At 38.8% G+C, this 22,027-nt stretch overlaps 2 protein-coding genes across 12 annotated transcripts in view; one reads left to right on the top strand and one right to left on the bottom strand.

The window, feature by feature from the left end:
- Nucleotides 1-9,393, top strand: part of LOC140495989 (serine/threonine-protein kinase PAK 3) — a 251,309-nt gene extending 241,916 nt beyond the window's left edge. For all 8 annotated transcript variants that reach the window (XM_072595377.1, XM_072595380.1, XM_072595378.1 and 5 more), the window contains 2 exons: nucleotides 2,268-2,405; nucleotides 4,932-9,393. In XM_072595377.1, the coding sequence (XP_072451478.1) occupies nucleotides 2,268-2,405; nucleotides 4,932-5,018 (225 nt within the window). In that variant the 3' untranslated portion in view covers nucleotides 5,019-9,393. The remainder of the gene's footprint in view (nucleotides 1-2,267; nucleotides 2,406-4,931) is intronic.
- A 4,070-nt stretch (nucleotides 9,394-13,463) lies between these two features.
- Nucleotides 13,464-22,027, bottom strand: part of LOC140495988 (calpain-5-like) — a 159,473-nt gene continuing 150,909 nt past the window's right edge. For all 4 annotated transcript variants that reach the window (XM_072595371.1, XM_072595372.1, XM_072595374.1 and 1 more), the window contains one exon: nucleotides 13,464-21,082. In XM_072595371.1, coding sequence (XP_072451472.1) covers nucleotides 20,903-21,082 — 180 coding nt within the window. In that variant the 3' untranslated portion in view covers nucleotides 13,464-20,902. The remainder of the gene's footprint in view (nucleotides 21,083-22,027) is intronic.

The raw sequence follows: 22,027 nt of genomic DNA, 5'->3' as shown, positions 1-22,027 counted from the left end.
AATGGGCCAAATATCCTGCTTCTACACTGTAGGGACTCAATAATTCTATGAACAGTGTTTGGCACAGACTAATAGGTGAAACCTTTCCATTCCATTTGAGTAAACATCTTACATGATTGACATCATGTGCATAAATAAATAGCTCTATTGAAATTAACATTTGTGGTAAAGGCATGTCGAGTCAGAGATGGAAGACCTGAATTGTTGTACCATATCTAATGGATAGTTGAGAGCTTCCAAATATAGATTTGTATCTGGCCACCTCAACAATTCTCTAATCAATCAGAAACCAACAGCGACAGATCCATGATAACCAGAATCCTTAAAAAGTAAAGGAATCATGTTTCAAGGGCCGGTTTAATATTGAGGGGAAGTGTTTGTTGTTTAGGGTAGATAGGGTGATGAAGAAGGCCTTTGGCACACTTGCCTTCATTGGTCAGAACACTGAATACAAGAGTTGGGACATCATGTTACAGCTGTACAAGACATTGCTGAGGCCAATTTGGAATACTGCGCACAGTTCTGGTCACCGTGCTATGGGTTGAATGTCACTAAAGATTAGATTAGATTTCCTACAGTGTGGAAACAAGTCCACAGTGACCCTCCGAAGAGCAACCCACCCAGACCCATTTCCCTCTGTGTAATGTACCTAACACTATGGGCAATTTAGCGTGGCCAATTCACCTGACCTGCACATCTTTGGACTGTGGGAAGAAACCAGAGCACCCAGAGGAAATCCATGCAGACACGAGGAGAATGCGCAAGCTCCACACAGGCAGTCACCTGAGGCTGTAATTGAACCTGGGACCCTGGTGCTGTGAGGCAGCAGTGCTAACTACTGAGCCACCTTGCTGCCCCAAAACTGGAAACATTGCAAAAATGACTTAGAAGGATGTTACCAAGATTTGAGTTATGAGAAGAGTTTGGATAATTCACTTTTTTAGAAGTAGAATCAGTCTGAACATTGGGGCACAGACAGCCTCACACAGGGCACCTCACCCCTTCAATGCATTATCTGGGCCAACATGGCACCTATTGTTAAAGTTCACTTGAGAATGTAACTTTTTTTAAAGTTCTGGTATTTACATATGAAAGAACTGCAACCAACATAGTCATTCTAAAAGATAAGAGTCTTAACAAACAATCCAGGTCTTTTTCAATATGTAAATTCAGTTATGTCACAGTGTAAACTTTTTTTTGGCTGCAAATTCAGTATCTTACAATCTTATACACCACAACCACCTGATGAAGGAGCTGTGCTCCAAAAACTAGTGCTTCCAAATAAACCTGTTGGACTATAATCTGGTTTTGTGCGATTTTTAACTTTGTACCCACTGGCACCTCCAAATCTTGGATAAATGGGATTTCTTTCCCAAGAACATAGGAGGCTGAGGGGTGACCACATAGAGATGTATACAATCATGAGGGACATTGATAAAGTGAATAGCCAACATCTTTTCTCCAAGGTAGGGGAGTCCAAAACTAGAGGGCATAGATTTGAGGTGAGAGGAGCAAGATTTAAAAAGGACCTGAGAGGCAACTTCTTAGAGTCATGCATAAATGGGACAAGCTGCTGAAGAAGTGGTAGAGGTGAGTACAATTACAATGTTTAAAAGACATTTGGACCGGTAAAACGCAGGCAAATGGGACCAGTTCAGTCTAGGAAATCTGGTCGGCATGGACGAGTTGGGCTGAAGGGTCTATTTCAGTGCTGTATGATTCTGCCATTCTATACGAGCTCCAGCTACATTTTAATTTGCAAACATGTTCTTATATTTTAAATGTTGGTCAAAGGTGGATTACACCAAGCCATTGGTGTTGGCTAAACCAACGTTATCTCAGTGATGCAGACAATAGTGTTGATAAATTAGAGAGTAGCAATAAATTGGCCTCTTCCCAATCAGATGAGTCAGTGGCTCAGCATTGTGACCCCTAGCACATTGCTGAATCTGTACTGGCAAATCAAAGGGGCATTAATAACTACACACCCTTTAAAGTTGTAGGGAGGGTGGCATGGAGTGGAGTCTGTCTTTTTTCCAGCTTCCCACAGCATGTGCTAAAGAGATGATGCAGTTCAACCCCACAACTCTCTAATTCATCTTCCCTAATTGTTTTACCAGTCCATACTGTTTAAAGAGAAGCTTTTTTGTATCGAATTGGATTCCTGTGGTCAATTTCACCTTTACTTTTTATGGATGTCAAACCTTTAAATATCCTGAAAACTCTGTATTAATGCCTCTTCTGTTTGTGGTGCTTTTGATTGTTAGGCCTTGTATTTGATTGCTACCAATGGGACTCCAGAACTGCAGAACCCAGAGAAACTCTCAGGAGTCTTCAGGGACTTCCTCAATCGCTGCTTAGAAATGGATGTGGAGCGGCGGGGCTCAGCCAAGGAGCTTCTACAGGTATTGTAACAAACATTTCATCAATTAACTTTCCAGATAAAGTACTTGTGGCAAAGTATTTGGGGAGAAATGACTCCTTATACAGGTACCGTTTGAGTGTCGAGGTAGAGACACGTTATTGGATAGAGTAGAGGCAGTTTAACTCTACGCTGTCTATCAGATAAAACCTAATGTGGGATAACAACGTTCTCATGAACTGGACTTTATTCAATTGGTTGTCATCCTGACATCATTCTCAATTCTAGCTTGGGATCCTGGAAGTGATGCCGCCATCCCGGGGCAGTCAATTAAAAAAAACGACCTCATTTGCACATTCAGATGCCTTGTATATGTTGTAATTGTACCAGCCTCCACCACTTCCTCTGGCAGCTCATTCCATACCCGCACCAGTCCCTGCATGAAAAAGTTGCTCCTTGGGTCCCTTGTAAATCTTTCACATCTTGCCCTAAATAGGGCACCCCATGGAAAATACCTTGTCTATTTACCCAATCTATGCCCCTCCGCCCTGATTTTATAAACCTTTTTGAGGTCACCCCCTCAGCCTCAGATGCTCCAGGGAAAACAGTCCCAGCCTATTCAGCCTCTCCCTTTAGCTCAAACCCTCCAACCCTGGCAACATCCTTGTAAATCTTTTCTGAACCCTTTCAAGTTGAAAGGCTAAGAAGGATATGGGTCAAGTGCTGGCAAATGGGACAAGATTAATTGGTCGACATGGATGAATTGGACCAAAGGGTCTGTTTCCTTGCTGTACACTTCTATGTCTCTGTGACTCTAAGAACCCCAGTTAGGTACAGTAGCTATGTTCCAGCATCAGGAAGTCTATTCAGCATGAGAGGAGGCCGCTTTTGAACTGTGGGTGCTCCAAGGGGCCAATATCTCGTGCTAATGTGTCATCCTCACTAGTTGGCAGCACATACTGTTTCAGCAGGTAGACCATTAGAAGACATGTCAGTCACAAAGTCAGAGATATCTGTAGGAAGGAAAGAGGCCATTTGGCACATTGAATCCATGCCAATCAAAAACCTAACTAACTACCTAACTATTCTAATCCCATTTTCTAGCACTTGGCCCATAGCCTTGTATGGCTTGGCATTGCTAGTTGACATCTAAGTAATACTTAAATGTTTTGAGGATTTCTACCTGTAAGGTCCTTACAGTTAGTGCATTTCAGATACTACCAAGCTGTGGGGGGAAAAAAGATTCCTCACATCCCCTCAAAACCTTCTGCACCTTAAATCCCTCCTCTCAGTCAGTGATCCCTCCACGAAGGGGCAAACTTCCTTTCAGTCTATTCTGACTATGTCCCTGGTAATTTTAAACATTTTAATCATTCAGGGAGTGGTAGGGAGGCATATGAAGACGGCGGTGGGGACATGCAGCTGACCAGTGTATATCTGTTGAGACCATTAGCCATTCCCCTTCTCCACAGTGCAGACAATATTCAGTCCTGTATACCAGTAACAGAGACTGCTCTGTTCTCCAACATGACTCTGGTTATTGGAAGCTGCGCAATTTCAACAATTACAAACCTCTTTAAATACATCTTTTGGAACCCTCTAGCTTTTCATTGCACCAAGTAGTCATGAAATATGCAGGCTGATACAAGGTTCTGGAACATTTTGCCTATTCAGTTGATTATTTTTAAGCTTATTTTGATCTTTAGCTTTACAATTGTTTACATATTTTCTAAACCCTGCCCTATCTTATGAGGGATTAATTCCTTACTCTCCTGCACAGTGTTGATACATGAAGCTTCCCATTGTGTGCACCATTTCAGCCACAAGGAAGCATGACACACATGTTTGTGGTGGTTACAGAAAAATAAAATGCAGGTGAAACCCACAACAACTGGCTTTAATGTTGGCTGATGATGGTTGTTTTTGCATACGAGGATCTATGATGCATTTCAGTGTAATAGATGGTGACACAGTGTCACTGACCCAGAACTTGCAGAGTTGTCCCTTCACGTAGTCTTACTGGATTGGTAGAAAGTCATCTATATGCACAAGCAGGTTTCCCTCTGTACTTCCAACACAGCTTAGATCGCAAGGTGGGAACAACTCCAAGACGATTCAAATCTAATGTCACCCTTGGATCACAGAATTCCTACAGTGTGGAAGCAGGCCATTCAGTCCATCGGGTCCAAACCGACCTCTGAAGAGCATACTACTCAGACCTATCGCTCCACCTGATCCATGTAACCCTGCGTTTCCTGTGGCCAATTCACCTAACCTGCACATTTTTGGTTTAAAAGCCTCTCACTTCAAATAAGAAATTATTTGGGATAAAAATGTTTTGAAGAAGGAACAATATCAAAACTATTTTTTTCATACACAACTTGCTTTTTCCACTGAAGTGTTCTCTTGCTCTGTTTGTTCATTTTTATCACATTGTTCAGCTTTATATGGTCACCCGATTATTGCAAACTCTGAACTGTTTCTTCTCCATTTTATTTGCAAAATTGATAAGTTGCTCATGTTGCCTGTTCTTAACTTGATACCAATTAAATTATGGTTTTTCTTTCAGCATCCATTTTTGAAATTTGCAAAGCCACTGTCAAGTCTCACACCTCTGATAATTGCAGCTAAGGAGGCAGTTAAAAACAACCGTTAGAGCAAGGGATGGATTCCATCAACACCCCTCTCTCCCTCCTGCCTTCAAAGAGGGGATAACCAGAGCTGGACAGTGTCTCACCTGGAGAAACCTCGAGCTCTTTCCGCTTCAGGACAGAGAAAGCTAGCACAGCGATGGGGTATTACAATGATGTCTCTTCTCATCTTAACACCTTGTCCCATCTGAAGTCTTGATTTTAAAACAGAGTTGCCCATATTGAAATGGCATTGTGGTGTTTTTCTTAACTTTTCACTTTTCTCCTCCCAGCATAAATTTTTCAATTTTTTTTTACAAATGTTTGGCCATTTTGAGGGTCTAAGTAGAGACTTGACACATTTGTAAAATATCAAGGCTTAATAACAAGGCTGTAAACTAGCAATCGAGCGAAGCCTTTTGGAAACATTTGTTTTGACAAACGAAAACAGCTCTTCAGGAATTGCCCGTGATTGTGAAGTAAATGTCTGGGTATTTTAATGTTCCAGTGGGTACTAAACCATGCCATGCTTCCAAAAGAGAGATGCTCTGTCAGACTAAAAAAAAAAGAGGCCTTAAGTTCTTTGGTATTGCTTTATAACACATTCACGGTTCTGTGACAAATGAAGTTTTCATTCTTTTGTGTATATATATATTTTTTACAGGTTTCAAGTCTATCTCTTAATATTCCTTTAGTATATACTCTTAATATTTATTGGTACGGGAGCTGGAACTATTGGGTTTTCTGTTGGATATCTTGATATTTTTGTTTCCCAATCACCTGCAGTATTCTGGAAAGGTTCCATTTTTTTATACTTTGGAAAGCTGTTCAGTAAGCGCAGGTGTGGATTGTTGAAATAATGGAAACCATTCCTAGCAAAGGGGCAATCCATGTGTCCTGACACAATCGCTGTAAGAAGGCTAGGATCCCAAATGTTGTTCAAATGGAGAAAGGCCAAATCCTCTTATGTTGATTTTTGTTTCAGTGATGGACTTCATTTTGCAAAGAATCTTAGAAAGGTTGGAGTAGAAGTATTTTATGTCTGTGTGTGTGTGTATGTGTGTGCGTGTGTCCATATACAGTATTTGTTTTATCCTCAATTTTCTAAGTTATTTTTCCAGGAAACCAGATATCTAACAATAATGAAACAATATAAATTGAAATGAACAGTGAGTTAGTCAGTCACTCTTTCTGCTTCTACCCAAGCAAGTCTCAAAATAATGTAGAACTTTCGACCGATTACTTGACAAACAAAACTCCATGACTTGCAGTATCCAAATTGTAGTGGAAAAACTAGAATCTGGTTTAGTTTCTCAAATTCACTCATCAGATGTGAGCATCACTGGATTGGCCAGTATTTATTGCCCATCCCCAATTTCATTATATTAACTTGAAAATCTGGCTCATTTCAGTCAGAAAACACCACTTTCTTGTTCTTTTCAATAATGAAATGGTTTCTCAAGCCTTCGTGAACTGTTTACAGACACTTCAATTTACATTTTGCACTGAATTATTTTAATTTCTTATTTTCTAAAGAGCTGACATGTTCAAGGAAAAAGTTAGTACTGTGGGGCAATGAAAATGAAAGTAACTCTGTAATGTGCAGTTTCTGATCCCCAAATGGTCCATTTGGAGGATATCAATCCCAGCGTGAGGTCTCACAATATTGTGAATCCTCATATGATCCTCTAAATTACTAGACTGATGTGAGGTTCCTCTTATAGGTCATTAAAAGGAAAATTGTGTAATTCTGTCCTGAGATGGAGTAAAAGGTGTCTCCATTGGTTTGAAAAACAGACCAAAGACATTGATACTGACATTGGGAAGTAACCATGCACTGTGGAGATCGTTTGCTTTTTTTAAAGTCACATAAAACCCCATTTCCATTATTAATGGATGAATAGAGGCCTCCAATGAAGAGTCTTGTCACTTGAAACATCCAGTGATTATATCCGTCGACCTTTTTGCAAACAAAATGTAATATTATGCAGAATTGAGCTGGGCAGAATAAGCAGCACAATATCTGTTTTTCTAGTACAGCTCATAAAAGTTAAGAACTGTACTTTCTTATTTAAAGCAGTGAGGAGAACACTGCAGGCCTTCCCCACTGCTCCCGATGTAATCGCCCCTTATCTTTGGTGAAATCACTGGTAGTGTCACTGGTGACATTTCCAAGCATTACCCCCCACTCTATCCCAAGGCACACCACTAGCCAACAACCGTAGTTTAAATTTATCATAAGGAATGATCACCGAACATTGCTGCACATACCTTCATCAGTGGAAGAATTATTTTGATTAACTTTAAATACATCAAAGGAGTGACTTGAATTTTTTTTTTCTCTGTGGTGTCTTGAAGACAAGTGATGATGAGGGGTTGCTACCTTGAAATCTGAAATGTGGCAGAAAATCGAATATACCCAATGTGATTCAAGGTATTGGTGATAGTATGAACATGTGCTGAAGAGATATCTGTAACATACACATACATTTACGACCTAGAATATGCAAACCCTAATATATTGAGCTTATACATCAATATTTCTCGTTAATTTCTGAGTTAGAGACCCTACATGAGACATTATTGAGACAAGGGAGGAGGGACAAGGTGCTTCACATTACTTTTCCGTTGTTCTTAGAAATTGAGGAAATCAAACTTCTTTTTAATAAACTCTCATGAACTGTTTTTCAAAACATTCTGTGGAGCCCTTTGCACAAGTTTCAGAAAAATCATTTAATCGTTTTTGTTAAATTCATAAAAATTGAAGTATTTCTGAGAAAGCTATCAATCAGTAAATGTTTGAGCTGTTGCTAAGATATTGAGAATCTGGGATCTTGTTCGAGATTCTAGTATAGATGAGTTATAACTCAGTCACTCCAAATAAACAACATTTAAAATACTAACCAAAAACAAGGATTTTTCTTTTCCAGTTTTAGCATATAAAATTTCAGTGGGAGGTTGCAGCAATGTTTTGCTTTTTAGTTTTATTTTTCTTCCCTTAAGGGGAAGATTTTATTTTGATTTCTAAAGTTTTTTACCCAAAAGCAATGGAATGCCGCAACACGATTAAAATTTCTAACATTTCATTTCTTGTCTGGAAAAGCAATTGCCCTTTTTTTACAAAAGGAAATTTAGTTAAGTGCAGTCCCAATGTAGTACGTATCTATGCAGCATAAGGCTCAGTAACCAGTCTGTGCAAAATTAGCTGATCACAGTACAGATGCTTTAATTAACCACAGCACTTATCTTTGGCGCTATGGAGTGGGTAAGGGGTAAAATCAGTGTCCTGCTGCTGATTGTTGTTTGCTGGAAAGGATGTGTGCCTCATCCTCTGGTGAAGAAAGAATCAGGCAGTGCTGTGATCTACTGACAGTCTTATCTGCTGATATTGTCCAGGCTTGCAGTGAAAGATGAGTAAGCACTGATGCCTTTTAATGGTATTCTAGCATGACATTGTGCCACCGGGCAAAGACAGGAGCTGGATAACAGAATGCCTTTTGTTTTAATCTGCAGGAGTACTTTCTTTTAAGAATAGAACAACTGACCAATTCCTCATGTTAGTTGATCATTTAAGAATTTTGTTTTGGTCATCTAGCCTGCCTCACCAGTCCCATCATAGCAAATGCCTATATTTTTAAAAGATAAAGAAACTGCTAATAGTAAACATTCCACAAATACCTTGATTTCAGAGGCGTAAGCCAAAACTGAAGCAAATTTTTTTAGATGCGCCTTCCTTAAGTGAGAGCCATTCCACTGTTTTTGCTTTTCCTTTTGTAATTGTTTGGCAATGAAAGTTGCCATCACCTTCCCCTTAAACCATCTTTAAAAAAATCACTAATGTGTTCATTTAAATGTATAAGAAAATTTAATGGTAGTTAACCAGAGTATTTTAAGAATAATTCCAAGAGATGCTGAATGTTATACATTCAAACCATAGGAAAATAAGAGCTGGAATAGGATGGAATATTGCTGTTCAATGTGTCATGACACCTTTTCGTTTCTACTTCTTTGATCATATGTCCACTTTCGGAAGAAGTGTTATCTGTGCATTTGATGTGAAATCTCTTCTACTGTGAAAACGATTTTTGTAAAAGGTACTCTGGATTTTTTTTTTTCCTTTTGACACTTTTTAAATTTAATTTGGGGAAATGCTGGAAATGACTTTGTTGCGCACACAATCCCAGACCTCAGCGCTCAGCTATGTTGTTGGATGGTTATGTTTTGTTTTCACTTTTTTTGTTCCGTCTGGTCTCAATGTTTCAGACGAGTCGAAGCAATAGACGTAATTCATTTAAACTGTGGATTGTGCATGAATAGTGTCTTTAGTGTAAAAAACAAAAACCACAAAAAAAATTGGAGTTTGAAGCTTTGACCTAAAGTATTGCAAATAAAAATCATTTAAATGATATAATACTGTGCCATGCTCATTTGTAATTTTTAACCTTTTTTTAGTTGTTGTAAAATAGACACTTGCATGTTGTAAATTATGAAAAATCTCTGTGAGGAACTATGTTAAAATAACTCTTCTGACTACAATTTATCAACCTTGGAACTAAGCCATAACCAGATTTCAAATTGAACTGATTAATGGTAAAGTTGTGGTGCGGTGGTAGTGTTCCTATCTCTGGATCAGAAAACCTGGGTTAAATTCCCACCTGTTTCTGTTGTGTGACATAACACATTTGTACAGGTTAATAGCAGACATTTTTAAAAATTCAAAAATTTCAGAAAGATCAATGGATTATGTGAAACATTATGTTTTAGTATCCCTCCCTCTAATTCGGGGACTTGGAAATTGATTGGAGCTAAGGCTAGGAACAAAATGGTGCCCCATGCTCTGTTCAGTCAAACGTCCAATCCATTGAAACTCTTGAGGGTTATTTAAAAATTTCAGTATGACTTCCATCAAGAACCAGTTGGATTGACGTCAGGACAATGGAAGAAAGAGCAGAAATTGTCTAAGAGGCCCGAGGACAGCAGAAAATGATTCCCAGGATAAGATTAGTTCCAGAAGGTGTGTTTTGGAGGGGGCGTAATGGTGTTTGAATGTAAATTTCAGTGCCAGGATGCATGGACAACCACAAAGACACCTTGTGGTGCCCAACAGATTATGACTGCTGTTGATTCATGATTCTGCATAAAAGGATAACTTGTTAACTTACTATGGCCTCCTTTACACAGGTTGCAGGCTCCCACCAGAACTATGTGGGCCTCCTGAAGCGACAAGTTAAAAGGCTGATTTAAAGTAGTCTCCTGCCTGTCTGAGGTAGCAAAGTCTTCCTAGGACTGTTAGGCTGCTGCTATTTGTACTTCCTGTTATCAGAAGATAGCCTATCACACTTGTCTATCTTGCTGTATACTTTCTCATCCACTGTAACTTGTCTGTAGCTACTCTGTTACATCCATCATCCAATTACACTGAGGTCAACCATTCTTTCTTCTGCCCTTCACTTTTTCCTTTAGAAGACATCTCCTGGTCAAACCCTAAAGATCTGATCGATCAAATACTGACATTTTATTTTCTTAGATGCTGCTACTTTTTTAATAGCTCCTGTAATTTAAATACTTTTTATCTTATGTTCAGCATATGGATTTTTTTTAGTGTATACCTTAGCATCCACATCCCTGAGGTCTCCGTTTCCATCCCAGATGGTCACTTTTTATCCAGGGTTTTGAAGCTCACAGGAAAGTAGAGAGAATGGAGCATCTTATGAATTTTCTTGTAAACAAATTCTTTCACAAAATCACTTATGGCTATCTCTTCTTCTAATTTTGCACTACATCTGTCAGTATCCGTTATTATTTGACTAAACAAACAAACGTCTTGGTTAGAGCCAATGTGACATCGTCCACTTAAATTTTCACTCTTTATGTATTCCTTCTAATGACCACTGTTCTTGTATTTTTTGTGCTTGTACTTAATTCATAATCTAAACTTACAGATTTAACTTGATCTACAACATTCTGTCAGGCTCTTAGGCTTCTACAAGAAACACTCTGTCATCAGCATAGCAAGTTTATGTCTTTGCCTTCAATTTTTACCCTGGAACTACATCTGATTCTTGGAATACTTGTCATGTGCAGACAGTTATGAGCTGCATTATAATGACGAAGGGCAGGAAAACAGTATGGTTCACCCCATTTTCTTCATTCACAAAATGTGGTCTGTATTTATTGTCCATCCCTATTGTCCATCCCAGAAGCCAGTTGAGAATCAACCACATTGCTATGGGTCTGGAGTCACTTGCAGGCCAGATCAGAGAAGAACAGCAGTTTTTTTTTTCCCTTAAAGAACATGATTGAACCAGACAGGTCGTTGTAACAATTGACAATGGCTTCACAGTCAGCATATAATACTTAATTCCAGACTCTTTAGTTGAATTCAAGTTCCACAAACTGCTATGGTGAGATCCAAACTCAGGTCCCCATAAAATTACCTACGTCTCCGAATTAATAGTCAAGTAATAATATCACTGGGCCATCACTTCCCAAAATGTTCCCTACCATCTGTACCTTTACTCAGGGGGCAGATGATGTTAATATTGACCCTGATGTGTTTTGGGTGCTGGTTGTAGCCCTTTATTATAGGAAGGATGGGAACATATTGGAGAGAGTGCAGAAGTGTCTTACAAGAATGGTTCCAGAGATAAAGAACTTCATATCAGGATTGATTGAAGAAATTGGGATTGCTTTCTTTGGAGAGAAGAAGGCTAAGAGGAGTTTAAAAAAAAATCAGTGAACTGAATAGAGTAAATGGGAGAAACTTCCCATTCATAAAAGGAATGAGAACAAGAGGGAATAACTTTGAAGTTATCTGCAAAAGAAGCAAGGTGAAGTGAGGAAATACTTTTTCACCATCTGCCACAGTGGGACTTGAAACCAAGACCACAGAAAACTTCTTGCATCCTGGAGTATTGTGCACAGTTTTGGACCCCTTATTTGAGGAAAGATGTAGTGGCATTTAGGCCAGAGATGACGGGTTTGTCGTATGAAGAGAGATTGAACAGTTTAAGCCTAAACTTTCTGGAATTTAGAAAAATGAGGTGAGATCAAATTGAGGTAATCAAGATGATAAAATGTGTGGATAAAATAGACGTGGAGCGGATGCTTCTTCTTGTGGGGTGTTCTAGGATGAGAGGTCATATCTTAGTATAAGGGGGTAGCAAATTTAAAACAAAGTTGAGGAAAAGCTATTTCACCCAAAGCTTTATGAATCTGGAATTTGTTACCCCAAAGTGCGATGGATGCTGGGACAGAGAGTAAATTTAAGGAGGAGTTAGACAGATTTTTATTTGGTAATGGGTTGAAGGGGTATGGAGAGAAAGCTGGAAAATGGGGGGGGGGGTGAGGAGCATATCAGCCACAGTCAAATGGTAGGGCAGACTCAATGGGCCAAATGGCCTAATTCTGCTCCAATATCTTATGAACTTATTGATAGTCAAGCAATTAGTTAGAATATGGAAAGTATTGTCTCAATGTTGTGGAGGCAGGGGAAGGCTGTTGAGGCATTCAACAGGACATTGTATGATTATTTGGATAAATGTAATGTCCAAGAGAACATGGGAAAGCAGGAGATTGGCCCTGGGTAATGATGCTTATTTGACGAGCTGGTGCAGACATAATGGGCCGAAGGACCTCCTTCTGCACAGTAATAATTCTGTGATACCACTGGGCTTTGTGAGAAAAGTGTGAACTTTGAAAACTAACATTGCTTAATGGGTTTTCATGTCGATATCTCTGTAAAGAATAATAAAACCTGTCTTTATTAATAAAAAGTTAAACATATTATTGGGAATATATCAATTGTACTCTTGACCTCCCAAACACTCTTCATTTCAGAACGATTAGGAAGAGATAAGTACCTATTTCCTGTAAAAATGAGTATCATATCTTAGATATTCAAGGTTGCAGTGAAACTTGTGATAAGCCCTTGAGCATAAAAGATCTTAAATTTATACAACACCTTATTATCTCCTTAGGAGACTAGACGTATGACAGAGTTTGAAATCGATGTTTCGGGCATAAGCCCTTTATCAGGATGAAGGACTTATGCTCAAAATGTTGATTCTCCTGCTCCTCGGATGCTGCCTGACCAGCTATGCTTTTCCAGCACCACACTCTCAACTCTGATCTCCAGCATTTGCAGTCCTCACTTTCTCCTGTATGATGGAGTATGTGTCCAGATCTTGACATCATTAGCCAAAACTTAATTAGTGATTTAAAGATTTAACATTTTTCTCTGTTTTTCACCTATTTGCCAAGTGTGCAATTCCATATACTTTTCTTATAATCTTGTCAATTTGTCCTGTTACCTTTTAAAGGTAAACCGACATTGAATGTTGCAGCTTCAGATCAGAGATGGTTTCTCTTCCATCTACTAAATGAGTTAGAAATATTATTTCAATTTACACACATTATTTTAAGGATTTTGTTCATTTTATTCATTGAAAACAAAATCAAAAAGTACAAGTAATAGCAATATAATCATTAATTCTGGTCCTTTGGAGACCATTTACAATTCACACAAATCTCAACTCTTGCTAGTATGTTTAATGTCATATAATACTGCAAGTAAAATTTCTAAGAGAAATTTAATGATTTTCTCTTATCTCCAAAGTAAAAGTTGTATGATTACAATGTAACATTACAATCTGTCAGCCTAACCTGATCAACTATATTGTAAAACAAGCTCAAGCTCATTCTAGATTTGACAATTAGATACCGTTTCAAAACTCTGAGGTCAAATAAGTAATAACCACAACAAGGTGGTAGCCTTGAAGTTTCACCCAACCTGTCCAAAATTAAATAGCTCCGTTCAACTCAGATTTAGAAAATACTATTGTAAACTTAGGTGTGAGTCTCTTTCCCAATTTCAGTCAATCTGACCTGCTCAGTGTCTATAATGAATCCTTTCAAGCATGTGTTACTATTATTAATTAGTATTATCATTAAAAGAATCATGATTTTAATAAAATGCTTTGCATTATTTATTTGTATTTAAGTATGCTCATTATAAACAAGATATTTGTAGGCAATTTGCAAGGAATGTTCAAACAAATTAATCCTGTCCAGCTGTCAACATAGTTTAATGGCTAGTTAGAAATGTGTACGTGTCTCTTACAGTTCTGAGTGGGACTGGGCACATTGCTGGCTGCTGTCTTTGTGCACCATGTGGGTAGAATCCTTCTGATTCCTGTGGCAAGACTGCTGGTTCCCTCTGGAATTTCTGGCAGGAATTTGAACCCTCCATCCGCTTCTCATGCCAAGCAACCAATCTGCAGACTGACTGTTCTGACTAGCAGTCCCGTCCATCAGGGTACTTAGCTCTGCTGCCCTCACAGCTCCAGGGACCTGGGTTAGATTGTCCATTGGAGTTTTTGTGTTCTGCCTGTGTCTGCATGGGTTTCCACCTCAGTCCAAAGATGTGCAGGTTAGGTGGATTGGCCAAGCTATATTGTCCTGTATTGTCCAGGGATGTGTAGGCAAGATGGATTTGCCCTCGGAAATGCAGTGTCATGGGGATAGGGTGGGAGTCTGGATCTGGGTGGGATGCTGTCCAGAGGGTTGGTTCAGACTTGATGGATCGAATGGCTTCTATCTGCACTGTAGGGATTCTATGATTCTACAAGTCATATCCTGTGCTTTGCTGGCAATTTTCCTAGCAATAGGGCAGAACAGAGTGTGTCTCCCTATCCATGTCTCTGGGTGGGGTAAAATTATAGTCCAATCACCTAAAGAAGGAACAGTGCTCCGACAGCTAGCACTTCCAAATATAACCAGGTGTTATGTGATTTTTAACTTGGTCGACCCCAGTCCAACACCGGCACCTCTACATCTGGGTGGGGTCTAATGGATACTGCTCTCCGTGGTCAGTCTCCACTCTCTTCATTTCCCCCACCCCTCAAAGATTGGGACAGCCGGTGGGAAGGGCCAGCTCACATGCTTTAGCCAGCCCAGTTAGCTTGGTCCTCTAAGCAATTTTTGTTTTGAAAAATATAATTTCTTTATGAAATCTAAAAAATGTATTAATTATTTGTGGGCCGCCCAGATGCCTTCAAATTGAGAAGCCTTTGTGCTCACCTCTCAGCTCGTCTGCTGGGCTTGGTGCAGTATATTTATTTGAACAGAGAGAACCAGGAAAACTAGTCCCTGCTCTGTCTGCCTACAACTGAGGGCTCAGAACCTGGACCTCTATTTAGCTTCATTATGGGGGTCCCAAAAACTGCTGGAAAATCCTGCCCCAACCACTTGACTTGATGCCAGAATCCTAAACTCCGACAACACTGGCAAGCTCTTCAGTGGCCACTCTGCAAACAGCAAAAATACCCCGAACCTGTGCTAATTCTCGGGCACTGTTGTTCAACGATTTTCACTCCAGAGCTATTGGTGAGGTGCTACCAGAGGTCTTTGGATTTTTTTTTAATTACCAGCTTATGAGTATGGCCAAGAAGAAAGGACCAGCTGATCTGGTTATGGGAACATTTGGTGCAGTTCTTCCTGGTCTGCAACATCACCCCATGAAATGGACATTGAGCTCAGAGGGGTAGCTCTGTGAGGAGAAACCGAGGAGGTGGCTAAAAGATATCCCGTACCTTATGTAAGTAGATGGATGTCAGCGAATTGTGATGGTGTACTTGCACTTCAATCTTCCTATCCCAACATGCGCTCCCTGACCTCTAGTGTCACATTGCAATGTTTCCTTCCTCAAATTTCTAGAATAAAGTCACCATCATTTGGAGAGTGTGGTGGCTCAGTGGTTAACACTGCTGCCTCACAGAGCCAGGGACCCAGGGACCCAGGTCCTATTACAGCCTCGGGTGACTGTCTGTGTGGAGTTTGCACATTCTCCCTGTCTCTGCGTGGATTTCCTCCGGGTGTCCGGTTTCCTCCCACAGTCCAAAGATGTGCAGGTTAGGTGAAGTGGCCAAGCTAAATTGCCCAGAGTGTTCAGGGATGTGTAGGTTAGGTGCATTAGTCAGGGGTAATGTAAAGTAATTGGAGTAGGGGAATGGGTCTGGGTGGGATACTCTTTGGAGAGTCAGTATAGACTTGTTTGGCCAAAGGGCCTTTTCCACACTCTAGGGTTTTCTATCAAAAACTTTCACAAAACATCTTTTATACAGCAACACATCCAATTCTAAAAACAATTCCCTGTTGTGCATTCCCTTAATGCTTGCCTTGTAGATGCTTTTGTCTGTCCTAATGTTTTACGCACTCCTCTGGCAGCAACATGGCTGGTGGAAACAAGCAGCCTTTTAGTAAGGCAGACATTTAGATCCTACTGGCACAAGGTTAGACTGCTGCACCTTGGCACGAGTGGGAGAAGTCTGGGCTGGCTAGTTGAACAGCAATAGCCAGTTCATTGGTAAAGTAACAATATTGGAGCATGAATGCTGTTTCCCTGGGAGAGGAAGCCATATTTAGATACTGTGTACAATTCTGGTTGCTCTGCTATATGTACAATGTTGTTAAACTGGAAAGGGTGCAAACAAAGTTTTGCATGGATGTTACGAAGACTTGAAGATTTGAGTTATAAGGAGAGGGTGGATAGGTTGTGTTGGGCCCCTCCAGTTCTCTAATTTTCTCATGTTGTGGCCCTCCTCTGCAAGACAGAGGAAAGACTGTCTTTGAGTTGCATGACACTATGCTATAGTGATGTACCTACCAGTGTAAATCCCTGCAGACTTGCTGAGGTAATTAGAAACAAAAACCTCAGAAGGAAGATCACTGGACCCAAAATGTTAACACCGATTTCTCTTCACAGATACTGCCAGACCTGCTGAGGTTTTCCAGTAACTTCTGTTTTTATTTCTGATGTACAGCATCTGCAGTTCTTTCGGTTTTTGCTGAGGTGGTTAGATGCACATGTGATGCTGAGAGCACTGCTAAGTGTGTGAGGGTGAGGGCCGTGTACGATGTGTTGCTGGGTAAATGATGGAGTTGTGGTAGATTGAACAGTGGAAGAAGTTGGTCGGGTTGTGAGCATGAAATGTACTGTGATGTGATGATATGGTGATCCTCAGGATAATCTCACCATGACCAGTCAGCTTTCCCTAGAGAGAAAGAACAATGGTGACTTTTACTCACTTTCTAATGGGTGTGGGATGGTCGCAAATTGTAACCCCTGCATCCAAAAACAGGACCTTCTGATTTCTAGACCATAAAACTTAAGTATATTATGTTTACATTTTAAAATATCAATGTTGCAATTGTTATTTTTGCATTAAAATAGTTTATTTTGATTCTATTTTAATTTTCTAAGTTTACAGATGGATGCATTCTAAATGATATGAGTTTTAATTTTCTGGTGTTTAGCAGAAAGTACGTCCATGGAAAAAAGGTCAAAACCAGATTGATTTATAGGTTTTCCACATGAGTGTAACTGAGTGCAAGAGCTCAAGAGCCATGTATTATTGATTTATCTCTGACCTCTCCAGTTTGCTAAGGCTTCCTGCAGCTAAATTCCCAGACTGATTGCCTTCAAGTTTTCATTGAAGGGAGTCCTGTAGGATCACAACATCTTCAAACATTTGTACCTTGTCAAATTGACACAAATGATACTATCCACAAGTACCTTTGTAAAACAGCATAGGGAGTTTAAAATGTCACATCAATAAAAAGGCTCATGTAGTTCCTTTGAAGCTACCTTCTATTTCGTTTCTCAATTTTCTTCACTTTAATTCTCTCTTAAATATCATGAAGGCTACAACCCTGGTTTCAAAGACAGGTGCACCTCTTTAGTTATTCATACAACTGGTTATTCTTTATGGCTAAGCTGAAACAATAATACCGCTAACGTAGAGGGACATTGCAGCAAATCACCACACATTCTGAAAGGACTCCGTGAGTAGTGGTGAGTAAGAACCTGGCAAATTTTGTTTCACCTTAACAAGGTATGCTGAGGCAGCATCTATTTCCCCCCCCCCCCCACTTTATTACTCTTGCTGAAATCCACTAACACAGAGGAGGAATTGAGTCAAGGATCTTCTGATTTAAATTAATCAGCCTGACACCACTGAATGACTTTACAGAACATTCTCATTCGTTGAAATGGATGGGTCAAGTTGTTAACCAAAGTCCTTATATTCTGATAGAAAAGAAAAATATTTTTAATATATGTATATTATACTGATTTTCACTTGACATTAAACTTTTATTATGTGAAAGGTAGAAGAATTTACTAAATATTTGAAATCATTACAATGTGATTTTGTTGACTAAGTTGTGATGCTTCCTTATATTTCCTATGCGATTTAAATGTGCGCTGTTTCATTAATTAATCTGTTCAAATGTTTTTCTTCTAAAACAAATAAGGTACCTAAGATCTATTGCAAAACTGAAAGTAATATTTATGTGGTAATATATTGTAGTAAATTGATCCAGCAGATATCCTTTACAGCTTTGTTTCCAAGTCTATAAACTAGATAGTCTTCAAGGCTATAAACTAGATTTCTTCACGTCACAACAGATAAAATGCAAACCATCTATCTAGAAGTGACCAGTTACAATCTTCAATGCTTGCATTTGAAAATAAAATACCTTCAAAGCAACTTTTATGTTAATACATTGTAAAAGGATATAGAAAAGAAAGTAACAAGCAACATTGTGCCTTACAAATGCCAAGCAATGGCCATCTCCAACAAGGGAGAAACTAACTGCTTCTCCTAGACATTCAGTAGCATTACCTTCACTCAAACCCATCATCAGCATCTAATATGTTCCCAGAACCTCAACTGACTAAAAAATTAATTAATAGTGGAAAATTAGGGTACAAAAGTTATCCATAAATTTATAAACAGATAGTAAGAGTTTCTATAGATATGTTTAAAAGAAGAGTTAATAAAAACAAATTTTCTTCCAATAGAATCTGAATCTGTAGAATTAATGTTGGAAAATAAGGACATGGCAGGTGAATTGAATAGTTATTTTGTTTCTATCTTCACTACATAAATAAAACATAAGATAGAAGTTATTTCCCAGAAACAGCAATAAATCAATAAATGAAAGAGATAGAGGAAGTCAGAAAAATCACAATAACCAGAGAAATGGCATTTGGTACATTGTTGGAGCATTGGACTGACAAGTGCTCCTGTCCTGAAAGACTTAATCCATAGGTCTTAAAAGACATAGCTAGCGAAATAGTTGATGCATGGTTTTAAATTTCAAAAACATTCTTGATTTGGGCACAGTCCCATTGGACAATAGCAAATATAACTCTTTTATTCAAAAAAGGAGGAGGTGGAAAGCAGAAAATTACAGACGCATTAGATAAACATCTGTCATAGGGACAATGCTAGAAGTTATGATTAAAGACTTGGTTTTCACTGTAATTGTGCAAGTCAAGATGGTTTTGTGAAAGGGAAGGCATGTTTGACAAATCTATTGGCGTGCTTTGAGGAAGTACTTTGTTATAGATATGGGGGAACTGATGCATGTACTGCATTTACATTCCCAGAAGCCATTTGAAAAAGTTCCAGCTTACAAGTTATCATGGAAAATAAAAACTCATGATAGTTGGGATAACAGGCTTGCTGGCTAACAGGAAGCAGGGTAGGTGTAAATGGGTCTTTTTCAAGTTGACAAGATATAATGAGTGGTGTGCCATGGGCATCAATGCTGAGATGAAAGTGGCTACCAGTTATGGGCCTTGAAAGTCTGTGTTGATGGAAACAAAATTAATGCTGAGTCCTAGTTCTATATATTTCCACAAGAGGAAACATCTTCTCCACACCTACTCTGTCAAGACTCCTCCGAATCTTATATGTTTGAGTCAAGTCACTTCCAACTGTTCTAAACTCCAGTTTGTACAAGCCTATCCTGTCTAACGTTTCCTTACAAGACAACCCACTCATTCCAGGTATTAGTCTGATAAACTTTCTCTGAACGGATTCCAATACATCCACATCCTTCTTTAAATCAAGTGAACAATCCTGTGTTAAGTGCTCCAAATGCTGTCTCAGTAATCCGCTGTATGACTGAAGCATAATCTTCCTACTTTGCATTCAAAATATTTTGTATGCTCCTTAGTTTGTATTATTATCTGAGCATACAAATTAGGAGCAGGAATAGATTATTTGGCCTTCATGTCTGCTGCACCTTTTGATAAGATTATGACTGATCTGATTGTAGTCTCTACAATTCTATTACACTATATGCTCTATATGAAGATAAAGTATACTATTTTGATTAATGTGAGTCCAATCATAAATGCTGATCAATTCATTATTCCTAACTGTGAATTAAGTCTTTTCCAGCAGATGCTGACTCATTCTGTGCTTGAAAAGTGTCCAAATCAAAGACACAGTTATCCAGCTTCTATGAAATGCTCATGCACTTGGTTATAAACAGATAAAGAGCCGTGTATATTAGCTCTTATTAACATTAAGATTCGCCATCAAATTAGATGAAAGGAGTCACAAGAAACAAAATCCAAAAAGGTAGAAGGTACAGTTGACTCAAAAGTTTAACGTATTTATAACATATTAAATCAGTTTGGGAGTAAGCTTATTAATCTCCTTCAGAAGATAACATGTAATTGACACTGAAAAAGGATCAGAAATATGATTTTTTAATAGGAAATTAGGGATGCATGCCTTTCACAATCATGCCTGCTTATATAGGTTCATTTTGTGAAATTCTTTTGAACTAATAATAATTATAAACTGACAGATTATAATAAAAAAGTGTAAACCTTTAGTTATTGCTATCAATGAGATAATTAATACTGATATTTATTCTCTTAAACTATGGTAAATTTGGAATTATTTTCTTTTTGGGATTGACATTAGGGAGAGATTGGGAAAAGTTTTTCTTTCATGTAGCTCTTCAAATTTTCAAACTGTTACAAAGAAACAAAAGAATGTGGATGAAATTCTGCTCTGCAGCAATGTTATTTTAACATTCTTCATTTTCAAAATGCCGCAAGGTTGTTGCTGCTGGTGACAGTGATGGTGATGTAGCTTGACATTTCACTTTCCTGTCTGTCCTTTGTCTGAAGTTGCAGGATCTGCTGTCTGCTAGAGTTATCTTGGGATTCTTCAAGGGTCACCTCACCAATTAATGTATCACATATTTTGTTGCTGTTCCAGATCTGTGAACAAGAAAGTGATTGTTTTTTTTTTAAGTTAGTTGTTAAATTAAGATTTTTATTCCATCTTTTGCATCTGATTCACCATGAAGGATGTGGAAAGTGAATCAATACTGTGCTATAGCATAATGATTCTTGAAAAAGATATTGAAGGAGTTGTCATACATGGAAGAGGTAAGCTTGCTGAGAATATTATCATCTGCATAGTTTGATGAACATGGAATTATCAGGGATACATCTACAAGTTTGACCTTAAGTGTCAGTTTCTGAAGTTCAAATGCTCTCTTTTTTTTTCCTGTCTCTTCTGCTTCTAATCATAACGCAAACTGTTTCAACTCTGCTGCCCTTTCCTTATCTCTTTACCCCTTTCCTTATCTCTTGTCTCTAACTCAAGCTGTTGCATTTGCAATTGAATTCTTGCCATCTCCATAGATTCTGATGGTTTCTCCAACAAGTTTAAATGCTGAGCTACTGCTGTAATTATCTCCTTTCATCACCGGCAGCTCCAACCCTAGCTTGTCTGCTAATTCCAACAACTTGGTCTTATTCACTTTTTGCAAACCTACTGCGTCACCTCGTCCACATACAAAATTATCTTGGTGACTATAAGAGCCATTACTATCCCAAGCTTTGTCTACCCAACCAAACCAACACCCAAAATAAAGACACTAGCACTTACCACTTGCTGTTTAAAGTCCCGCAAAGAGGCCCCAATCGGTTATGGACTAGGCCAAACAAGTCAAAACATACTTAAGCAGGCAGAGTAAATTAGCCCTGTTGACTACCAAGTTTCAAAACAGATAAAAATTTATCCAAAAAATTTTGGAATGAAATACAAAGAACAGAGTAAAGAATACCTACAGAGCTCAGACTATCCAAACAAGACTTAATTATGCTGCTCCAAATATGCACAACAGTCCCAATAAACAAACCCCCTGAAACACAGTA

Source organism: Chiloscyllium punctatum, chromosome 25, assembly GCF_047496795.1.
Source record: "Chiloscyllium punctatum isolate Juve2018m chromosome 25, sChiPun1.3, whole genome shotgun sequence".
Taxonomy (NCBI): Eukaryota; Metazoa; Chordata; class Chondrichthyes; order Orectolobiformes; family Hemiscylliidae; genus Chiloscyllium; species Chiloscyllium punctatum.
This window is presented reverse-complemented; position numbering and strand designations above follow the sequence as displayed.